The 17,476-nt window shown below is 50.1% G+C and overlaps 3 protein-coding genes across 3 annotated transcripts; all 3 read right to left on the bottom strand.

The window, feature by feature from the left end:
- Positions 1-206: 206 nt before the first annotated feature.
- On the bottom strand, positions 207-1,820 carry LOC118514553. The gene is made up of 2 exons (XM_036061544.1): positions 577-1,820; positions 207-503 (listed from the first exon to the last, which is right to left on the bottom strand). The coding sequence occupies exons 1-2, from the start codon at positions 1,646-1,648 to the stop codon at positions 310-312; spliced, it is 1,266 nt and encodes a 421-aa protein (XP_035917437.1). The 5' UTR covers positions 1,649-1,820; the 3' UTR covers positions 207-309.
- Positions 1,821-4,452: 2,632 nt separating this feature from the next.
- Positions 4,453-6,219, bottom strand: LOC118514552. Its single transcript, XM_036061543.1, has 2 exons — positions 4,768-6,219; positions 4,453-4,706 (listed from the first exon to the last, which is right to left on the bottom strand). Exons 1-2 carry the CDS (start codon positions 5,888-5,890, stop codon positions 4,513-4,515), a joined length of 1,317 nt encoding a protein of 438 aa, XP_035917436.1. The 5' UTR covers positions 5,891-6,219; the 3' UTR covers positions 4,453-4,512.
- Positions 6,220-6,222: 3 nt separating this feature from the next.
- LOC118514506 (CCR4-NOT transcription complex subunit 1) lies at positions 6,223-17,437 on the bottom strand. Its single transcript, XM_036061442.1, has 12 exons — positions 17,000-17,437; positions 15,033-15,239; positions 14,667-14,847; positions 9,905-14,496; positions 9,717-9,827; positions 8,880-9,509; positions 8,445-8,795; positions 7,817-8,374; positions 7,500-7,741; positions 7,193-7,403; positions 6,967-7,115; positions 6,223-6,894 (listed from the first exon to the last, which is right to left on the bottom strand). Exons 1-12 carry the CDS (start codon positions 17,099-17,101, stop codon positions 6,801-6,803), a joined length of 7,428 nt encoding a protein of 2,475 aa, XP_035917335.1. The 5' UTR covers positions 17,102-17,437; the 3' UTR covers positions 6,223-6,800.
- Between the last annotated feature and the right edge of the window lie 39 nt (positions 17,438-17,476).

Raw genomic sequence — 17,476 nt, 5'->3', positions numbered from 1 at the left:
CGCCACTCCGCTAGACACGATAAAACTTATCACATTGAAAAAGCTCACCAAAGATGTATGAATTTGGTTAGAAACAAGCTCTTTTTTGGGTTCCAGAACAATGGAGATTTCTTATCAGGTCAACAAACTCTCACCACAATTGCATGGTACATAAAAGTGTAATATAATCACGTATTTCGTTTGTAATAACAACAAGATTACCGTCCTGCTCTTGGTCACTTCTTTATTTTGTACTTGTACAGAACTCGCTAGAAAATCAGGCGTAAAAGTAGAAAGATGTAAACGGTCCGCATGTTAGTCGAGCGGGAACTACTGAATATAGCCACGAGCGAGTAGATTGTGTAGTATCGGCACCACAGCCTCACGAAATACAGTTCCATTGTACTGAAAATCTCGGACGCGCTCTCCGTGCTCCTCCTTGAAGAATGCATCGAAGCTAAGGTCCAGATCGTGGGAGCGTTCCATCGTCATGATCGGCAGGAACGTAATAGCACAAACGAGTCCTACGAGAATATTAAACCCAGAGGTTTCATAAATTATCTCCCCAAAATCTCGCGGCCTTTGAAACAGACTTACCAAAAAACTCATTCCTGGTGAATTCCTCCTTAACATCGTCCAGCGTCGGCACCGGTTCGTACCGATTCCGTTGCAACGTTTCACGCAGCACCCGGTGGTACTCTGTCAGCAGTTCCTCCCGCCGATCGATACGAACATCCCGCCGCGGACAGTTGTAGAGCGTGTAGACAAGGTCCAGTCCCGGACTGCCGTAGTTCGAGATCTGGTAATCGACGAACATAATCTCCCGCACGACACTGTCCCCATGCTCGTACCGGAACATCATGTTGTTGCTCCACAAATCGCCATGATTAAGCGCCTTGTAACGAGCGTCCGGTTGCTGAGGATTGACACATTTGGCAATGCGCTCTTTGAAGGTGGGCCTGATACCTTCTAGCTGCCTCACCACGGCCGCATCAAGCTCCGGCCAACCGCTCGCAACGGAAATGAACTTGTCCAAACCTTTCTCCAGTGCTTGCAGAATGCGACAATCTTCCGGCTTTTCCATTGGATTGTACAGCCCGTACGCGTACCGAGAGGCCAGTCGTCGTTCGTGTTCCGGGCTCTGGCTGGCGTACAGCATGGACGCAGCATGAAACTTGGCTATCTTGCGCATCACCAGCGCCATGTGCTCGAAATCCAGCCCACCCTGCGTTCGATCGCACATGCGAAAGCCCAGCGCCTTCAGATCCTCGAACACGATCGTACGCACCGGTTCGGTGGTGGCGTAGTAACATTTGGCCCCAAACTGTTCCTTCCCCTCGGGAGAAACGAGTCGGCTAAACGCGGGTAGCAAGTGCTGAAACGTTTCCGACTCCTTGCGGAATGCATCCAGCACGTCCAGGGTAGCGCCACGATCACCAACATCCGGCATGCATTTCGCTAGCAGTCGCTTCTCGCCCCTGCCACCATCGTACTCCACGCGGATCCAGAACACATCACTCAGGTAGTTATCGCCGGCCGCTGTCGCAGGTCCTGCCGTGAAACGGTCGATCGTCACCGGGCGCTGCAGATCGTGCTCGAGCGAGCGTTGGATCAGCGATTCCGTGAGGTAGCTGGGTAGCTGTTGTTGCGCTCCTTCCGGGTTGGCCATCTCGCTAGAACTGAGTGGAACCGTTCGTGCTGCGATCGTCGAAAAGAAGATCCGTCCAGACTGCGGGATACTGACTGGCTGTTCGCAAGTGATTTACCGGTCCCGATGTATCCCGCCGCGCTCCGCCCATTAAACGAGAGGAGAATGATAAGCACTTTTTTTTTTGCACCACGGTGACAGTATTATGTGACGCGAATCATCATCATCATCATCAGAGCGAGTGCGTTCGAATAGTCGCTTCCGCAGCTTAATTACAGCGCACAAACGTTACGGCAGGGGCTGAACCTTACGGAAACAAAACGATCCGACAATGGCCCCGCGCATTAAGAAGCACGGCACGGCCAGATTAATCCCGCTGTATGCAAATGGCAAATATTCGTCCCTGAGTTTTGCAGCCGGTTTGAAGCTCGCTGATTAAGTCCGAAAATAATAAAATTAACCATTTTAAACGCTGTGACCGAGTAGGTTCTATTGCGGCTGATTAGACGCTTATTACTGGCTCAGAACTGTGATATGACGAGCAACAAAAGTGTCTGTTACATGCGTGTATTAGATTAAATGACAGGATGATGGGCAGGAATTCAAATACAATTAACAATGGCACTAGCAAGCATGCTAACAAAGCTTTCTATTGAGAGGTAATTGATCTTTCGTCATTAATGCTCAGCAGTACAAGGCACACATTTGGAGCTGCTTTTGTTTGGCATTTCATGTTGGTTGCAAAAATAGAATGAACGCTACACGAAACCAAAGCTAGAAACAAATGGAAGATTTAGGTAAAAAAAACTCTACGATCGTCTTTCCGATGAACAATACTAATCCGAATCCGAAGGTCATCGGTAAACACGCAATTGTGCTGAAGGTCCTGGACCTATGGATCGTCAGAATGTGTCAGTGAGTGTACTATGTGTCGAACTGCGATAATGATAGCTCAGACGGGTTGGATCACAACCCTATGCCTATAGCCATCATAGCCACCTGCAATGATACCTACGTAATAAGTCTAAATAAACTAGGATAGATTCTGCAATAATCGTAAGACTGAATACCTATCATCTACTTCTTCTTCTTGCTTGTTTTAAAGACCACTTAGGTCATGTCTGCCGATTCTGGTCCACTAGCCTTATTGATACCACGTAGTTTGAGAGTCAATCCTCATTGCCGGGGGACGGTCCGGATGAGATCTGAATACCTATATAACCTAGAACTAACCTAGGGCGTTGATCGCATAACGGCATCAGCATGAAGATTGTGTCATCATAAACCGTCATTGCTATTTAGAGCCTGAGGGAACTTTTCCACTCTAAATACCTGTCGCAACGGCCGAAGCTTACAAACATTTGTAGTCCCATATACGCCTCAGAGACATGGACTCTGTCCGAAACTGACGAAGTCCTCTTAACCGCGTTCGAGAGGAAGAACATTGTCCTTCCGTATGTGTGGAAGGACGACAATGGAGGAGCCGCTAAAATGACGAGCTCTATGAGCTGTACGATGATCACCATCGTGCATTGAATTAGACTCGCCAGGCTCCGGTGGGCTGGTCACGTCTTGAGAATGACACCGGGGGACTCAGCCCGTAAAGTCCTATTAGACGATCCCTGCCGACAAAGAAGGCGTGGTAGGCCCAAATTGAGATGGAGTGATGGCATTGATGCGTCAACCAGAACGACCGGGATAATCGATTGGCAAACGGAGGCGCTGAACCGTGAGCGGTTTTGAGGATTGCTGCAGTAGACCAAGACCGCGAAGTAAGTAGGTAAGTAAGTAAGCTATTTAGAGTGTCGCCTGAAATATCGCATCAGTCACATCAGGTCGGACATTTGGTCTTTTTCCAATAATCTCCTAAAAAAATGCATTGTGTTTTAATATTTAATGCACACAATTATAATTCCTAATAGGTTTCAATTCAAAATTTGCCACTCCAATTCCAGCTTAAAATTAACGCACGTGAGGAAAGTGGGTAAAAGAAATAGAGGAACCAGGTTCAAGGAAATCAGAACTTGAACTGAAAAATGAAGTCCGGATACTTGACACAAAGCAGAAAGGGATCGCATCTTTCTCCGTAGTATGCCGCTTAGGTATGACTAGAAACAGACGTAAGGATGGGATGTGGAAATGGACCATGGAAAGAAGGACTGATTAGTAAAGTTGGACAAACAAGAGGGCGCTGACGAAGGATGATTGATCGATAGCTCAGCGTCTTTCCAAGGATGCCATACCTAGAAGCTGACACTAACATTGGTCGGACCAAACTACTGCATAGCGATACACGTTTTAGTAGTCCCAGGATGCTTGTCTGTCGACCTTCTACCCATTGCAACTTCATCGTGACTTCTCTTATCGATAGTGTAGCTTTCCTTACATACTCTTCTTAGTTCCATGTCGATCTGACAATGTAATCTTCGTCTCTGGCACTACAACCTCGAAAGGTGTCGGTCAGTTAATGTCAGAAAATGTTACTGATGTTGCACGTGGCAATTTTTTGACGGCAAATGCGTTGTCGATTGAAGAGACTCCCAACGCTGCTCAGAAGTATCTGAGGGTTAACTGTTTTGACGAACCTCAATATTATAGATGATCTTTTCCTATGATCCAGATGCTGGGAAATTTCTTAAATCCGTTCTTTCTAACGGCGATGATGATAACTTCTCTGAGGACGCCCGAGAAGCGATGTCAGTCATTTTGTAGCACTCTTCTTTAGCTTAGGATGTAGGCAAAACTAAATTCCTCAGGGTCAGGATCAGGTGTTCCTTTTTCTTTCGCCTTGTAAAATTTCAAACTGATCGTTATTGGCTAAGCCGTTCGACAGTTATTGATAATACATTGAATTTGAAACCACACCATGCTTCCATTACGCTGTCCTAATCCAGCAGTCCCTTAGCATCTAAACGCTCCAGGATGGGAACGACCGATTTGCGGTACAGCTGCCCGTTGTACTGTATGTCACGGATCTTTTCCGCATGCTCCGCATCGATAAGATTCTCGAACGTGAGCTTAACATCGTCCGTGTGTTCCATCAGGATGATGGGTAACATCGAAAGTCCGCTTACGACGCCTGCGATAGAACCAGAATGAAATCCTTCCCCATTTTCTTCACATGCTTCACATGTACGTACCAATGAACTCGTGGCGTTCGTATTCCTTCTGAACATCGGCAAATGATGGAAGGGGCTGCCGCTGGTAATCGCCGGCACGCAACCCTTCGCACAGCGATCGATGATAGACTTCCAGCAGGTCGTTGATGCGCGTTTCGCGCACCTCAAACTGAGGACAGTTGTAAAGCGAGTACACCAGATCGTGACCGGCACTGCCGTAGCTGGACAGTTGATAGTCGACAAACGTCACCTCACGCACACTCGCATCGTCGGCCGGATCATCGTACCGGAACATCATATTATTGCCCCAAAGGTCTCCGTGGTTCAGCACGCGATAGGCAACCTGCTCGTCCGGTCCGGGAGGCGAAACAGACCGTGCAACGCGCCGCGAGTAGTCGGATTGCAGTGCTTCCAGCTTCAACCAAATGGAGCGTTTCAATTCCGGCCAATGCTTCGCGACCTCCAAAAACTTTTCCAACCCTTTCTTAAACATCGCCAGCCCCGGATTGGTCCGTTCATCATCACCGGGCTGAGCCATTCCGTGGCGGTAGCGTTCGAGGAACAGTTGCCTCTCGGTAGATTCGGCCGCCGCCACATACACCATCGAGGCAGCATGGAACAGTCCAATTTTGCGCATAATCAACTCGCAATGCGCCAGGTCCAGTCCGCCCCGAGTCCGGTCAGCCATCCGGTAACCGAGTGCCTTCAGATCCTCGAACACGATCGTATCCATCGGATCACGGGTGGCGTAGAAACAGTTTGCACCAAACTTGATGGCCGCATTATCCGTGCCCGAAACGATCCGACTGAAAGCGGGCAGCAGACGTTCAAACGTGTTCACTTCCTTCACAAAAGCACCAATAGTGTCACAAAAATTCTTCATAATCGCCCCGGCTAGTACGACTTTCACCACGAAATGGATCTCCTGCGTGTCATTGTAATGGACCACGACGCTGAACACGTCGCTGCTGTAATTGTCCCCCGGCTTTGTTGCAAGTTGCACGTTGATTCGGTCGATGCGAACGGGGTGCTGGTTTTCATCCTTGAGATGCTCGTCCAGAATACGCTGCAGGAAGGATTCGTTCAAGAAGCCCGGTACATTTATATCCGCCGTCGTAGATTGGCTGCTGTCACCGGTAGACATGCCGAAAACGGTTCCGATAACACGAACGCACTGCTCCAAAGACACAACCCAACTGAAATTGAAATGATTCGGGTGGTTTCGCTACGCCACGCGACCCTTAAGCCCCTTATCAATTTAGCATCAATTTGTTTCTTCTTCGCCCACCCCTCGAAAAGGCATTCTTCATTGCGCGATCATTCAAAGCTCCCTGACGTAATACTGCTGCCTTTTGTGGCTATTTTCGTACAATGATAAGGAGACAAAGGCGAGGCGAGAATCTAAAAAAATTGCTGCTCAGCTGACTGCTTTTTTTCGGAGTTCGGGAAGGGTGGCTTAACCCTCGTTTTTTGTAGTAGATTTCTAACTCAAAAGCTCTTATTTATTACAATTGATGAGACAAAATGTTTTAAACCTACCGGTGCGTACAGTAAAATGGACTCGTTGGACATCAGTTACTGCACTCGTTGCTCTTTACAGTGCTGTACATGTAATTACATTCACATTAAACATCGATTCGCGTTCGTAGCTAGAGAATCTGCGGAAGAAGACGTGCTCGGAGTGAGGCTAGCAGATTCATCACCCTTAGCGGCCACTCCAAAAGGCAATGGAAAATGCAACACCCTTTTTACGATTATCATCTTATCGTGATTTTTGTTCCCCATTGAGCAAGTTACTTTCCGCTGGGCCAAGATTTACATGCCACACTCATTGCTACTTAAGCTGACGTTCATATTCTCTACCACTACCCTTCATGTTGATACATGTCTTCATTTTCCATTTTGATCTTCGCTTTGGGGGACATGGGAACGGAAAATGAGTTCACTATGTACCCACTCGTTCATTCCATGCTCGTTATTACATTTTTTTCGTCCTTTTCGAGACAGATGACGGAGCAGTAGTCGCCGAAGCGGTGCATTCTCTTCCGCCGCACTTAGCTACATTCCGTAATGTCGGGTTCGACGTTTTGAATTTGCTGCTGGCTTTTGCTGGTGACCATGCACGACTTTGCCACGGATTCGAACAGTCTAGAAATGTCAAAGTTTAATTAGTACCTTTTTCCAACGCCAACCGTCGCCGTGTCGCAATCGTCCACTTACCGCTCGATTTCCGGAGCACAGTGCACGAAATCGTGGTCCCAGAATTTGTAGATCGGATTTTTGATCAGCTCAATGAAGGTGATCAGCAAGCCCCACGGATGCGGACGATTAACGATCAGCCGTTCGAGCAGAACGCGCGTGATTTGTTCCTGAATTGAATCAAGGGAAATTATATTACATTTAACGTTTGTTTTCCTTTTGTTTTCCACCGCGCCCCAACACATACCTGGATGGCTTCCGAGTTTGCCTCCGCAAACAGATACAAAATGCAGCAGCTAAAGTAATGCGTGTGACTGTTCGGGTAGCGCAACTGGTTGGCAATCGCATTCAGGAACAAATACCGGCCCTCCGTGTCGAGATCCACAGCCAAGTTCTGGAAAATGTCCATATGGGCGCTGTGGATGATCGTGGACATTGTCGGTCCCAAGTTTTTCGATCTGTAACACAAAAACCACAATCGTAACACATTTAGTTCAACTGGATCGAGCACTGACCAAAAGCAACATTGCGGATTGGTGTATCCTTCCTCTTACCGAATGTGTGCAATGGCTTGGGTGCCAACGTACAGGACGAGCGCATTCATCAGCGGAATATTGTAGCGCGATCCGACCTCGTTCGAAATTTGCAGATTCGAACGCAGCTCGGACAGGAAAGTTACCGGCGCACGGGCCTTCAGATACGAGTCGAGATCCTTTTTGAAGCTCGGTGGCTGAATGGAGGACACATAGTTGATGGCAATACGCGGCGATCCACCAATATCATTCAGCATATCAACCTATACGAGAGCGGATGCCGGAAAAATACATACAAGTTAGTTTACGGGATACATTCCATTGCTTCGTCCCCTTACCTTCAGATTCGGGGTGAATGGATCGGGCAGGCGCATATTCCGCGGGTACGGGGACAGTATCAGATTGCGCATCTGGATGCAGTTCGAGGGAATGACGTCACAGAACGCGAAATGATAATCGCACAAAAACTCGGGGAAATCATGCAGCAGCACCAGCAGCACGCGCAGCGTTCCCTTGTACAGATGCTGCACCGGCTTTGCCAGTTCGGCATTGCGCAGGAACGGGGCAAGATATTTGAACAAATCGATCAGCAGCTGCGAGTACATTTGCCAACCCTTCTGCTGGGGGATCAGCGCAAGCACACGCCCGATGAACACACGGTGCGCGATCAGCTCTAGCCACGAGTAGCAAAAGCCGGGTGCAGCGGACGGGCGCAAAATGTGGAACGTGTGGCAGAAAGCGGTAATGACGCTGATGCTGATATTTTCCAAAATTGGATCTTGCGTGGACAGTTCCAAAAACAGCATCGCAAAGATACGGTGATAGCCGACCTGCTGGAAGGCCGTCGCGTGTACCTCCTGGTCATGCATCAAAATGCCGACCACGATGCCAAGAATCTAGAGAGAAAGGAAAGCAATGCATCAGTGATACAAGCAGGCAGACTTTTTGAACAAAAAATCAACTCACCTTGTTCAGCAGATTCAGTTTCGTGTTCGTGTTGCCACTTTCACCCGAGTGCTTTACCAGCAGCGCAATCAGGCGCACGTACGCGTCGATGAACTGGAAAATCTTCGCCTTCGCATTCGGTTCGTTCATGTTGCGATACGTCAGATCGATGCAGTACTGTGTGGCAAAGCGGAAGAAGCGCGTCAACGGCTCGTCACCCTTCAGAATGCCGTGCGCATTCATTTTGCCCACAAACACACTGAAACCCTTCAGCGGATCGCGGCAGGTGTTCGGCGACAGCGCAATCGTAACCCAATCCTTGAGCAAAAATTCTGCCCGCTCAAGAAAGCCAGGCGAATCATCGATGTCCGACTGTGGAAAAGTGCGAAAGGGGAACGAAAAGTTAAAGTTAAAATAGCCTTCCGAGATGAGTCACGTTCATCCGGGTTTGCTTACCCTTGCCTGTGCTAAGCCAGCATGGATGTAGGACGTCGGCCCGGCGACGGCACGGTCCATCAGGAACGCATTCGGATCGTGATTGGCGCGCAGCATTTCGATCAGATGCGTCAGCCCTTCCGGTGCACGCGGGTGGGCGGTCAGGCGGTGCAGCATTTCAATCGTGCCGGCCAGCTCGTTCTCGATGATGAAGGAATTGCGCCGCTCGTCGATGAAGAACGTCTGGAGCAGCTGCATCGCAAACACGACCGCCACATAGTTGTTGCCGTTATCCATCAGCTGCACCAGCATCATGTCAAACTGCTGCATGTTGACAAAGTTGGACGACATCAGCATATCGACCGCTTCCACATTGTAGCGCAGGTCATCGCGGCATTCCAGCAAGAACCGGGTGATGGCTTTGTTGGTCCACAGCGGTCCAAACAGGCGATTATCTTGCATCAGCCGCATCACGCGCAGATGAATGTCGCGGTACAGCTTAATATTCTCGATCTGGTCCGGTATGTTGACCAAACCTTCGAGCACTCCTTCCACCGCTTTGTTCAGCAGCGTGCACCCGGTCAGATTGTCCAGCGAACGGTGCGCATGAATCAAACACTCCAGCAGATGTTCCATGTTGGTTGTGTGAAGCTGGAAGTGGACGAGAGGACAAAAATAGGGTTAGCATTATTATTAAAGTTTTATAAGTAACATTTTGCGCTGCAAAAATAGCTTTTAGGGAAGCTGCTTGGGAGATGGCATTGCTTTAGAGTGGCTGGAGAGTGGAAGCATACAGGAGGATAGAATGAAGAAACGCTACGAGAGGGTCACACACCACATGAATTTACACTTCCGTACCTGCAGTATGGGAATAAGGCGTGCCGTTTTGATGAATGCATCCATCTTGCTTGCCAGCTCATCGAACATCGCCCCAATTTCGTCTGGCGTTGCAACGAATGGCATCAGCTCCTGAAACGGGGAAAAAAAAACAGATTTCAAATTCAATCATCACGATGCTCTTCCTTCAAGCATCTCATCAAACCTACCGCCATCTTTGGTGCAAACTGGGCAGCGTCACGCTCCGTGATCGGCAGGAACCCGGGAATGTTGCGTGAAAACTCCTCGTACACCGCCAGCTGGCTCGCCGACACCCCGCCCACATTCAGCCGAATGCGTTCTGGCATGCGTTCCGCCTGGTACGACAGCACGTTCGCGTCCCAGTACCGACGACCGTCCTGGCGGGCAATCTTGCGCAGCTGGAAGTCTTCCGCCAGTATCTTGTCCATTTCGATTGCCACCTTCTCGATGGCGGTCTTTTGGATGAACGCCGAAACCAGCTCGATGTTATCCACCGCCAGCTGGGTGGCGGCCCCTTCTACGATTTCTTTCTGCGCGTGCGTCAGCGCAGTCAGGAAGCCAGTTTTGATGTTGTTCTGGATGCTTTGCAGCATCTGATCGCGGCACGTGATCATCGCCATACCGGCCACCAGACTGCGTGCCATATTGTGCGCTGCCCGGCGCATACGCGTTTCGTCCGAGTCGAGCGCAAAGTCTTTGCGGATAATCTGCTCGGTCGTTTTCGACGCAATCTTCACACTGCGGTCCACGATTAGCGAGATCCATTCGGTTATCGTGCGCTCGAGACTGTTCTTCACGATCACCTTCAGGTGGGCTTGCGTGTGCAGGATGGTTAACGTCGGGTGGTAGATGATATGCTGAGCGATACAGCTCGGATTGGCAATGTTAATGTCCGAGTAGTGGAAGCGAGGTTCTGGCGGCCCCGTGGCTGCCAGCGCCGGATCCATCGCTACGTTAGCGGGCGAGCTAGATGGGCCACTTGAGCCCATCTCGTCCGGACCGGGGGGAAGCTGAGACACTACGGCCACCACACCACCGCCTCCTGCATTACCCGGTACGCCGATCCCAGACACTCCCGCTCCGGCCATTACCGGTTGCGCCTCTTTCGGTGGCTTCGGTTGGGACAGTTGATACTCAATGTTTTGCGCACGCTCCGGATCCTTCAGATAGATGGCCGGCTTCAAATCGCTCACGTCGATGTTGAGATTCTTGCACAGCACCTCAATCTCGAACTTCAAATTCAGCTTCAGGTCCGGTTCTTGGTGCAGCTCGGCAAGAATGTTCATGATCGCCATCGTCCACGGGTTGGGAGGTTTGAAAACCTTGCTCTTGGCGCACGATTCCAGCACCTTCGCCACGAACGGCACGACGTACAGCAGCTCCTGCTGGCCCTTGTTGTACGCCTCCACCAGCAGCGACTTCACGTCAATGTCCAGATGCAGGATCGGTTTGTTGCGCCCGAGCGTCATCATTCCCAGCCAGTGGCCAAGATTTTTCAGCAGCGAGCGGTCGGAAAAGTTCGCTATACCCTTGTCCGACCGCAGCAGCACGCGAATGTTGCGGAACGTTTCCTTCGTGACGAGTTTGTTGATTTCGTTGATTTTAAGCGCATCCAAAAAGTTGGAGTACAGCACGTGAAAGTTCACCTCGATCGAGGCACGCTTCAGCACGAGATATTGCGCCAACCAGGTGTAGTAATCTTTCTGAAGGATTTCCTTAATTTCCTCACACTTTTGCTGCAAATTGATCTGACTCAGATTGTTGAATATGAACGCCGTCTTATCCTGGATCGCGTCGGGCGGGGCAATGATCTTCTCCTCCCGGTCCTGTGTCGCTACCAGCAGTGTGTCGATGTTCGTTGCATTTGCGATCGATTTGACGCGTGGCGGTTGTCCGCCGGTACCGCTGCCAGCTCCGCTACCGCCACTACCGGCAACACTGCCAGCACTGCCTCCCGGAGCCACCAGCTGTGCGGGAAGGTTTATTTTCCCGGGTGTTCCCGAAGCGCCACCTGCCCCACCACCGGCGGCCGTTGCAGCCGCCGCAGCAGAGGCTGACGTTGAAACACCGGCCAGCGTAAGATTGCTGGTGCCCGTGACGGAATTGCTCCGGTACAGTGGATTCCCAACTGCTGGTCCCCGGCCAGCCGCACCGCTCGGGATGAACTGCAGGATCGGTGGCGGCAATGGGCCCGGGCCAAGCGTTTTGTTCGGTGGCTCTAGACCCTGAACTCCGTAGTCGATGTAATCAATGAGATGCGTCGGGAACTCACTGAAGTGCGGAATCGAACGCACGTACTCACAATACTTCGGGTACAGATGGAGCTTGTTTTTGAACCGATCGAGGGCCGTAATGCCGAAATAGTACATCTTTGTTCCTTCCGGTTTCTTAAGCGCGTCCAGTACGCAGCGCAGAGCCAACCCGAGGGCAACGTACGTCGTGACGAGATTCCGTTCTACCATACCGCCGAACAGTTGCGCCGTTGTCTGCAGCTCTTTATCCGGGTACTGCGGGAAGAACTTGTACTCCTCGAACAAATTTCGCAGCATGCACTGGAAAACGTCGTTCTCGTGCCGATTCGGCGAATCTTTGTAGCGCTGCAGCATATCGAGTACCTCGTCAATCGACAGCGTCGGATGGGGTGGCAAGTTGTAGATGCGCTGGAAGTAGCTGTTCGCTTCGTCTTCCACTTCCTTCGAGACGGGCTGTGCAGCATCCGCCTGGAACGGTGATTGTGTGATGGCAGCGTTCGGTATACCAGCGGCGCCTCCTCCCCCTGCACCACCCAGCTTGTCGTTCGGTGTTTGCTGCAAACGGCCCAGCGTACCGGCATGGGCGGCAGCCGCAGCTACCGCGCCCGGCAGCGGGATCATCGGGAACGGGCTGCTCGATGGAAGCAATCGTGAAGGTGAGGCGGGCGTAGCTACGATGTTATTGAAGCTAAACGCACTATTGCCTCCACCCGGACCACCGATACTAAGACCGCCGATGTTCGCCGTCAGACTGTTCAGTGAATCCACCATCGGCGGCAGCAGTTGGCTGCCCATGGCGTTCGCACCGAAAGCTTCCAGCCCACGATGCGACCGCAACACACCCGACGGAGGTGGTTGCTGCTGGGGCGCTTGTTGTTGTTGCTGCTGCTGTTGCTGCTGCTGCTGCTGCTGCTGTTGCTGGACGCGTGTTTTCGAATTGAGTAGCAATCCGTACTGCGTCATGTTGTGTATCATTTCCGCCACCTCTGGCGTGCAATTTCCGATACACGCCTGCAAACAGTTGAGGATTGTGCTGAGCGTTTCCGGTGGCAGCTGTGCCGATTTCGGGATCTGTTCCTCATTGTACTTCCCGCCCATGATTTGCGGACAGCGTCGCTGGAGGAATTTCAGGATCGTCTTCACAAACGGTTCGCCATGGTCGCGAATTTTGTCCGCCAGCCACTTCTCCAGCTTCAGATATTCGCGCCTCGACGCCAGACAGGCAAGATCGATGATGAACATGTAGGTGCGAATGTTTAGCAGATTCGACAACGCTTTCAGATCCTGCGCTACGTCCAGAATGCGCGAAAGTCGTGACTGGTCGCCCTCTCCAACCATGTACCAGTCGGACATGGCGTGCAGAATGATTGGGCGCAGCGTCACGTTGAAGGTCGAGTGGTTCCATGCGTGGTGAAGAATGGTACCCGCGTTCGGGTGATTGCCCAAGAAGATTGGAACCAAGTTGGTAAAGAGCTCCTGCCGGGCCGTCGTCATCGGTGGGTTGATTTGCAGCAGCGCCAGAAACAGTATGTCGGGACAGAGTGCTCCGGGCACTTTGAAGATTTTCATTACCTTTTCGCTCAGGTTGGCGTGATCCGCGATGTAGAGCAGCACGTCGACAAGGTGCAATGACATCCAGGAAGCCACCTCTTTGCTGTCAGTTTCCGGTGGCGTTTTCAACAGCTCTAGCGAAACGCTCGTATAGATATGATCAGCAAACGAGTACAGATCTGGATATTTCAAAATCTGCGAAATGATCGACAGCTGCCCTTCCACGTTCGTCCACCGCTGGTAAAGACACTCGACCGGGAAGTTCTGGCCCATGTTGCTAGATTGCATGCCCATCTTCACGATCGTCAACAGCAATGCCAATCCGGCCCGATCTTTCAGCATAAACTCCGGATGGTCCAATGCCAAACAGACCTCTTTCCAGTTCAGGTTTGGTACCACTTCTTTCAGGGCCTGTACCAACACCTCCGGCTTCCAGGTGGTGTTTTCCGAGGCAGACGATCCTCCATTCCCATCCTTGCTTTTTTGACCGGAAGGATCACTGCCCTGCGGCCAAAATGCGCTCGGTGTTTGCAGATTGATGCTACTCTCCGACAGGGTTTCGTGCGTCAAGCACATGGAGGACACGATCTTCGCCACATCCTGGGGCGTAATTTCTCGTCCTCCGACTTTCAGCAGATGGTTGCGGCAGTCGTCGAGGGTAGCTGTGAAGGAGTAACCAACTTCCACTACTAGATTCGACCAGGAGGTTTTCATGATCGACGATTGTAGGATGCTGTGCGTGTTAATCTTTAGTATCTCGGCGGAGATTTCCGAATTTTCCGTGTACAGCAGTGGCGCAAGGATGAGCGGTACACGATCTCGCGGGAAATCGCGACACAGCTGATGTCTGAAGCGTTCGTACGTTTGATCGGAAAGACCGTAGGTGACGTGCTTGCCGTACGCGATTAGGGACAGTATTTGCTGCAGGAACTCTGGCGAAACGTCGTTAAGACTTCCCTCGACGTTGCTGCCAGGATCTGGAACGAGTAGTAAGAGGAAAAGTTAAGAGGAGCTTCCACATTTGTTTCATCTGCGTACACGCATATGTCCTTGGATAAATTAATTCAATAGGAATCCTCAACCGATTAAAAAAGATGATTTTTAGATATTTTATACCATCAAGATTTTACGATCGATTTTAACTCACCAGATTCGACGTAACTTTCTATGAGTCCTCTAAGGCAGATTTTCAGATGCGCTTCCGCACCTCGCACTGTTTCCGGGTTTGCTGAGTTCAACAAAGCAATCGAAAGCGCCGTTTCCTGGATCGGTGTACACGAGAGTGTTTTCGTGATCTGTGGCAGCAGGTTCTGCGTCGGCTTTAGGGACTGAGTTGGGTACATGCAAACACCACATCACACAGGAGAAGAAAAGAAAAAAAAATATGTATATTATGATTGCTCAATATGTCTTCCTTAATTTTGTGACAGGACGCCAAACGGACGGATGCCTCTCGATAGGCAGGCACCACCATTTTGCGACCCCACCACCAACCACACACGGCGGAGCTTACCTTTTGCTGCGAGAACGGATTGTCGACGGCGAAGCAAATGTTGGCGACCAGCTGCGGTTTGTTTGTCAGGCTCGCAAGTTCAGTGGCCAGTAAGCGAGCCTGGCAATAACCTCTGGAAGCGGAATGTGAGGCGTCCCCAAAGTCTATCGACGAGAATAAACAACGCAGCAAGTGACGGTCGGCCTCAAGTCCGAAGTCCTTCACTAACTATTGTTAGGGGGGTCGGTCACGCAGCGTGGAAAGTCCCCGGGCACATCGTCGTAGTTTTCGTTCACGCACCAATTTTCCGATCAATAAGATGAAGTTATCCGAGCCGTGCGTTCCACACCAAGCGCATTCGATGTGCGGAAGATTCGGGAGAAAAATGAAGGAAGAAAACGTATAATGTAAATTTTTTTGCTTATTTACTGCTCCAGCAAGGACGTTTCGACGCGGCAATGACTGAATAAATGGTGCAGCACGCATCAGTGAACTGCTGCAAATTCAGTAAAGCTCTAATGGTGAAAAAAGAACAAGTTAAGAACCTGAAAAATCCCGTTCGCAGCGAACTAACACACTCGAGTCTTTCTGGCTTCCCTTCTTTTGTGTTTCCGGGAGCCGAAACTAAAAGCTGTATCGAAACCAGCCCTTTTCGTTACTGCACTTCTACCATTTGTCACAAATCAAGTAAAATTGGCTTTCCCGGAGAGTTTTCCATCTTTTTTTCCTTTCTGCTAATTCACGGAACACACCGTTGTCTGCAAAACCGTACAACACTCTCCAAAACCCAAATCGCTTCTCTTTCACTTCCGATTAAACAACATGGCGGAGCATGGAATGACAGGCAGCACCGACAGCAAATCGCCATGAACGCCACAGGCGTAGCTGGTGCTGCAGCTGGCAGCGATGGCTGTCAAGTACGGTTGAATCCAAATCGAACAAAAAAAAAAATTCGCAAACGTCACATCGTTGCCTGGTGAAGAAAAGGTAGAAGCGCTTACGAAACACAAACTTACGAATATCAGCGCCTGCTTACATTGCTGGACACACAAACATGAAGATGGAACATGAATTCCCGGAATTGTATTCCTTTGCAAGAAATACAGTATGGCAGTGAACATACAGCTTAATTTTATGCGCGCTTTGGCTAGCATTTGGAAAATTTTCCTTATTTACATTCCGCTGCATGAGAGGCTAACTCCACATTTGCAGTGCTTCATCACTTCCAATCAGATACGGCTCAGCCTTCATTTCGGCGGAAGATAACATTCAGCAAGAAACATAACGATAACAATAGGAGCTGTGCATTTAAAGCGATTGGAGCGCTTTTTAAGTTTGAAAAACACCCAAGGCCAAAATAGCAAAATTCGATCCACACCGAGTGCTTCGTGGATGTATTCAAACACAACACAAACAAATGAATCATTTGAGCACGGGGGACGGGTGTGCCAAGCTCAGCAGCCTATGCGAACTCGTGTAATTGAATAGCTTGACAACCATCATACCAACACATCCTGCTTATCTTTCCTCGTTATGTTTGTGCGATGAGGGTAATACAATAGAAACACTGGCACACAATAGCTAATACGACACCGCGTGCGAGTCCATCAAAGCGGTACCTATTACGAATATACTAAAAATAGATATTTTTTTTCTCCACCAAACGGAATGGCACTTGACCGCCTTGCTAAGGATCGCACCAGAACGATCGTTCGTGGCAGTATTGATAACACTCCACAGACACATACCGATGAATATCGTACAACATGAACATCTCGTCAGGAATGTTGGCACATTTCGACTTTCTCCTTGGATTGTTTTTATCTAGCAACGACCGTCAATGTACAGTTCGCGCGGTCAGGCCGTATCGCACCATTCCCTCTCGCTCTCGCGCCCGCCCACATCAGGCCAATCGAACTTTCTATACAGCTCGTGCAGAACAAACGACGGACGGAACGGATGATCGTGTAGAAACTATTGCCACTTACCTGCGCTAACTGACGAACTGTGGCCGCGGTGTTCTTTTTGTTCACGTTCGACACTAAGTGACTGATCTGCGATAAGGCGTATGTGAAAGGCTCTTGGTTCATACTTCCATCCAAATCGATTCCGAGCGCTTACAACACGGTGGTTGCAGCCCTCCCAAGTGTGCACGGCAAAATAGTAGATGGTGATCTTGTGGCCGATGGCTGACTGTGGCTTTCGCTACACAGGTTAGACGCTTGCTGGCGGATGCTGCCACAGCTGATGCAGCGGCACTGGGTTCTGCGATGTGTGTTTCCGGTTTGTTTTGTTGATTCTGTCGTGTTGCCTTGCTTTGGGAGGCGATGTACGCGAAGAGCCCTCTCGCTGGCGAGCGGATGATGCAAACAGACACTTTTTCTCCTCCGTTCGATTTGTTGACGACGACGTGCGGGAGTGAACTACCAGCACCAGCTATGATTTTGACGTTTCGCGAATGACAT

Source organism: Anopheles stephensi, chromosome 3, assembly GCF_013141755.1.
Source record: "Anopheles stephensi strain Indian chromosome 3, UCI_ANSTEP_V1.0, whole genome shotgun sequence".
Lineage (NCBI taxonomy): Eukaryota > Metazoa > Arthropoda > Insecta > Diptera > Culicidae > Anopheles > Anopheles stephensi.
Note: the sequence above shows the minus strand (reverse complement) of the source record. Positions and strands in the feature narration are given on the sequence as shown.

Bases quoted from the DNA above. Each gene is read 5' to 3' on its own strand.
- LOC118514506 (XM_036061442.1), bottom strand. From the start codon at position 17,101: ATGAACCAAGAGCCTTTCACATACGCCTTATCGCAGATCAGTCACTTA. The intron at 14,848-15,032 runs GTAAGCTCCGCC...TACCCAACTCAG, and splicing joins ATCCGTTCTCGCAGCAAAAG to TCCCTAAAGCCGACGCAGAA. The intron at 8,375-8,444 runs GTGAGTTGATTT...CTTTCTCTCTAG, and splicing joins AACTGAATCTGCTGAACAAG to ATTCTTGGCATCGTGGTCGG.
- LOC118514552 (XM_036061543.1), bottom strand. From the start codon at position 5,890: ATGTCTACCGGTGACAGCAGCCAATCTACGACGGCGGATATAAATGTA. The intron at 4,707-4,767 runs GTACGTACATGT...GTTCTATCGCAG, and splicing joins CGAACGCCACGAGTTCATTG to GCGTCGTAAGCGGACTTTCG.
- LOC118514553 (XM_036061544.1), bottom strand. From the start codon at position 1,648: ATGGCCAACCCGGAAGGAGCGCAACAACAGCTACCCAGCTACCTCACG. The intron at 504-576 runs GTAAGTCTGTTT...ATATTCTCGTAG, and splicing joins CACCAGGAATGAGTTTTTTG to GACTCGTTTGTGCTATTACG.